This window comes from Macadamia integrifolia, chromosome 4 (genome assembly GCF_013358625.1).
Source record: "Macadamia integrifolia cultivar HAES 741 chromosome 4, SCU_Mint_v3, whole genome shotgun sequence".
Classification (NCBI taxonomy): domain Eukaryota; kingdom Viridiplantae; phylum Streptophyta; class Magnoliopsida; order Proteales; family Proteaceae; genus Macadamia; species Macadamia integrifolia.
The window spans coordinates 21,806,817-21,811,878 of NC_056560.1; the positions used below are offsets into that span (position 1 = coordinate 21,806,817).

General features: G+C 40.1%; 1 protein-coding gene across 1 annotated transcript; it reads left to right on the forward strand.

Annotated features, from left to right (window-relative positions):
• The first annotated feature begins 4,066 nt into the window (after positions 1-4,066).
• LOC122076328 (uncharacterized mitochondrial protein AtMg00810-like) lies at positions 4,067-4,690 on the forward strand. Its single transcript, XM_042641641.1, has one exon. The coding sequence runs from the start codon at positions 4,067-4,069 to the stop codon at positions 4,688-4,690; it is 624 nt and encodes a 207-aa protein (XP_042497575.1).
• Positions 4,691-5,062: the final 372 nt, after the last annotated feature.

The following is a 5,062-nucleotide window of genomic DNA, read 5'->3' on the forward strand; positions in this document are numbered from 1 at the left end:
ATGAAAGGAAAATCATCACCAACCAATTTCTACCTTTTGTGGGCTTTTATTTATTTATAATTTTTTTATTTTGAAAACATAACACTAAGGTAAGTTCACAACATTGTCCATATTATCAAAGTTCATCTACCTACTAATTATGTGCCCATGTTGATTACCAACTTGTTCTTTTTTTTATTTTATTTAAAGACTGCATTGTTCAAAAGTTTAAGAGGAAGTGCAAATAAAAAAGCCTGGCAAAAAGTCCCCAAGGCCAAGGCTACTAGATCTGTAAGCCAACGCACCACCTCTACCAATTCGGTCTAGAGCTCTAGACTTTTAAATCACAGAGATATGCTCTTTCAACGACCTCGTTGGATTCCTTTTGCTTCAATTTCATTATATGCTTTGTTGCCTTAGTAGAGAAAGAAGAAATAATAACGATAATCATTTTAAGAAGTTGCTTCCCATAAATATCCCATACAGAAAATGTGGGAAACCATTGGAAAGGAAACCATTTTCGCATTTTTCTCTTTTTCTTTCCAAGTGCTACAAAACAACATGGCATTGAACATTGCTAAGGAAATGTTTCAAGTGCCTTAAAGTTTTCCATCCAATTTTTAAAATTTTAAATTTTAAAATTTGAATGACCATGTAATCTTATCCTATCTTTATAGTTGATCCTGTCTTTATAGCTGTATAGTTGTAACAATAAAACCTCTGTAACTTATCCCTTTCAAATTCTATATAAACCAATACAATTCTCCTCAAAAATCAAGGAGAGAAATTTTCAAATCCAATCTTATTGTCTTTACATGGTATCAGATGACCTGCGTCTTTAACCTAGGAATCATGTCTACCTCCTCTGCCGCCACCTCTGCTACCTATTCTTCCCTCTCCTCCCCCATGCCATCATCTTACCCCAACTTCCAACATCATATTACCTTGAAACTTTCACCTGATAAATTTCTTCTCTGGCGCACGCAGCTGTACCCGCTTTTTCCCAGCCATGACCTTCTAGGATTCATTGATGGTAGCTCTTCTTCTCCTTCACCTGTTATCACTCTCGCTGACTCGACAACCCCCACAGCCAATCCAATATATGTGGATTGGGTTCGCAAGGACCAGATGGTGATAAGCTGGTTACTTCTCTAACACCTGATGTGCTACCTTAAGTTGTTGGACTCACCACTGCTGACGAGGTATGGACTGCTCTTCAATTGGCCTTTCGAACTCTATCTCACATGAGTATCCTTCAGTTGCATATGCAACTTCAAAACATTTCAAAAGGGGATAAAACTGTCTCTACCTACCTTAAAGAAGTCAAATATATTTCTAGCCAATTGGCTACAGCCAACAAACCTCTCTCCAATGTGGAAATGAATGCCATTGTATTTCACAACCTGGGATCAGACTTCAACGATGTTGTGGCTACTCTTGCCACCAAATCTAAAGCCATTTTTTTTCCAGACTTGCATTGCCTTCTTATAAGCCATGAGTTGCGTTTAAAGGTGGCTCAACCTGTGATTGAGGCCAATGCTCATCAGATGCGATTACAAGATATTGCTCCTAACCAAAATGGTACTTTAGCTTCTCTTTCCCTTAAAGGTCAAACTTATTATCCATGAGGCCCAAATCAGAAATCTCGCAAGAAAGAGAAATGCCAGATTTATGGTAAGTTTAACCACACGGTCCCTATGTGTTTCTACTGGTACACACAATCTTCCACCATGGTTCCCACACCGGCTGCTCACATGATCAGTATACTCCCAACTCCTGGCTCTTACGTGTAGTCTTCTCCTGGAAACGTGATGATGAATTGGTAACTTAACACAGTAGCCACGCACCACATTACACCAGATTTGTCAACCCTTGACACAGCATCAAACTACACGAGTAAGGATACTTTGCACATGGGTAATGGTATTGGTCTTTCAATCCGCCATATTGGTTCCTCTGCACTTCTTAACCCTTCTAATACCCCCTTTAAATTTTCCAATGTTTTACATGTTCCATCCATCACTAAAAATCTTCTTTCAGTTCATCATTTCACCAAAGACAACTCTTGTTTCTTTGAATTTCATCTTTACCACTTTGTTGTGTGTGATCAGGTAATGAAGGTGTCACTGCTCTAAGGGGATCTTAGATATGAGCTATACCGGCTACCAAATTTACAACCTCCCACAAAAGCTTCCGCTAAACAATTAAACCTTGGCGAACGTGCACCTGTTGATACTTGGCATGCTCGTTTGGGCCATCCCAATAATCGTCTTGTTCGCCATTTGCTCCATGCTCATTCCTCACCACATTCCAATCCTACCCCCACACCATGTTCTTCTTGTTTTTATGGGAAATTACATAAGGTATCTTTGCCTCTCACTAGAAGTGTAAGCAATAAACCATTAGATTTTATGTCCACTGACGTCTGGGGTCCAACCCATGTCCCTTCTATTGCTGGTCATAAGTATTTTTTAGTTATTATTGATGATTTTTCAAGATTTACTTGGTTCTATCCTATGTTTAATAGATCTGAAATTTATTCTCTTTTTGCTCAATTCAAACGTATGGTTGAACGGCAATTTTTACACCCATTAAAGCTATCCAATCAGATTGGGGTGGGGAGTATAGGAAGTTGAATTCATTTTTAAATCAATGTGGCATCATTCATCAAGTTGCATGCCCCCACACTCATGAACAAAATGGGGTTGCAGAACTAAAGATTTGAAATATTGTCGACAATGGACTTATCTTGTTGTCACATGCTTCCCTCCCTCTCAAATTTTGGAACTTTGCTTTTGAAACCACAATTTTTTTTTTATTAATCGTCTACCAACTACAGTTCTAAAGAATAAAAATCCATATGAAATCTTATTTCAGCGTAAACCTAATTACAAATTCCTAAAGTTTTCTGGTGTGTAGCCTTTCCCCTACTTCGTCCGTATAATTCCAACAATTTTTCATTTCGCACTACCAAGTGCATTCTTTTGGGATATAGTCCAAAACATATGGGATACCGCTATTGGGATTACGTGATAGGTCGAACCTATATTGCAAGACACGTCTCCTTCATTGAGACAGAGTTCCCTTATGCTAATATATCCCTACCCTCATTAATCCACTCACAGGACCCCAACCCATGGCTTTCAATTACCACTAGCCCGGATATCTCTACTAAATCTCTTGAAGCAGATGGTACCCAACCAGGTTTCTCATCTACCTTATCTCCAACCACTCCCAACCCCACTACCCATTCACCCCAACCCATTATTAATGATATGGTGGACAATGCTATCAACCATGCACAAACTTTACCCTCTTTAACAGCTGCTGCAAGTGTTCCTTCTTCATCACTACAGGATGTTCTTCCACCTGGCCGATCTCATCCAATGCAGCTTCGGTCCAACCTGAAGCCGATGACCAGATATCCATTGCCGTCTGCATCCCTTACTATATGCTCCACAAAGACAGAACCAGCCACATACACTGAGGTCAATAAATCTCCTAATTGGAAGAAGGCCATGTTACAAGAATTTAATGCATTGTTGAGGAATGGCACATGGAGTTTGGTTCCTCCGGCACCCACACAAAACATTGTTGGTTCAAAATGGGTTTTTAGATTAAAAGGAAACTAGATGGATCTATTGATCATTACAAGGCTCGTCTTGTGGCCAAAGGGTACAACCAACAAGAAGGCATTGACTACAATGAAACTTTCAGCCCCGTTGTCAAACCCACTATAGTCCGACTGGTTCTTTCTATTGTCAAGGCTAAAAAATGGCCTCTTCATCAATTGGATGTTAGTAATGCATTTCTCCACGGCACCCTAACAGAGGACGTTTATATATCTCACCCATTGGGTTTTGTAGATCCCAAACACCCACAATATGTTTGCAAATTACATAAATCCCTATATGGTCTTAAACAGGCTCCTAGGGCATGGTTCAATCTGTTGAGCACATTTCTATCAACTTTGGGTTTTGAAGGTTCCAAGATAGACACCTCTCTATTCATTCTCAAAAAGCCCAACCATTGCATATACATTTTGGTCTATGTCAATGACATAGTCATTACTGGGTAAGATGACAAAATGGTTGACCAAGTTATTGCCTCTCTAGGCAAGGAGTTTGCAATCCGTGATCTGGGTAACTTACATTATTTTGTGGGAATCGAGGTGATGTATCACCCTCAAGGAATAATTCTCTCTCAGCAACGCTATATTATGGATTTGCTGAAACGTATTGGTATGGATGGTGCAAAACCAGTACACAATCCAATGTCATCATCTACAAAGTTGTCACGCAACTGTGGCACACCAATGACTGAACCATCTCTTTATCGTAGTGCTGTTGGCGCCCTACAATATGCCACTCTCACAAGACCGAATATATCATTCTCTGTTAATAAGGTATGTCAATTTCTTCACTCACCAACAGAGGAGCATTGGCAGGCCATCAAGCGTATTCTGCGATATCTCAAAGATACTGTTGCACATGGTCTTCTCATCTCTAAGACTACATCGCAACGTTTGATGGCATTCTCTGATGCTAACTGGGCGGGCTGCATTGATGACCACAGGTACACGGGTGGATTTGCAATTTTTATAGGCACAAATCTTATATCCTGGTCGGCCAAGAAGCAACCAACCATTTCTCGGTCTTCGACTGAATCTGAATATCAGGCTCTAGCGAATACCACTGCAGAACTTGTCTAGCTCACCTCCCTTTTACAAGAACTTGGTATTCAAGATTCTCAACCACCTATTCTATGATGCGACAACTTAGGTGCCACTTATCTCACAGTAAATCCATTATTCCATTCTCGCACCAAGCATATCGAGGTGGATTTTCACTTTGTCCGTCATCTTGTCCAACAGGGGGTGGCCTTGAGGTCAAGTTCATCTCTACCAAAGACCAATTGACAGATATCTTCACCAAGCCACTCTCCACCGCTCGGTTTTACTTCTTGCGTAGCAAGCTGAAGCTCTGCCAACACCCACCTTTAGCTTGAGTGGGGCTATTAAGGAAACGTTTCTAGTGCCTTTAAGTTTTCCATTAAATTTTTAAAATTTCAAATTTCAAATTTT

What these genes read in the sequence shown, in the direction of transcription:
- LOC122076328 (XM_042641641.1), top strand. Translation starts at nt 4,067, where the DNA reads ATGGTTGACCAAGTTATTGCCTCTCTAGGCAAGGAGTTTGCAATCCGT.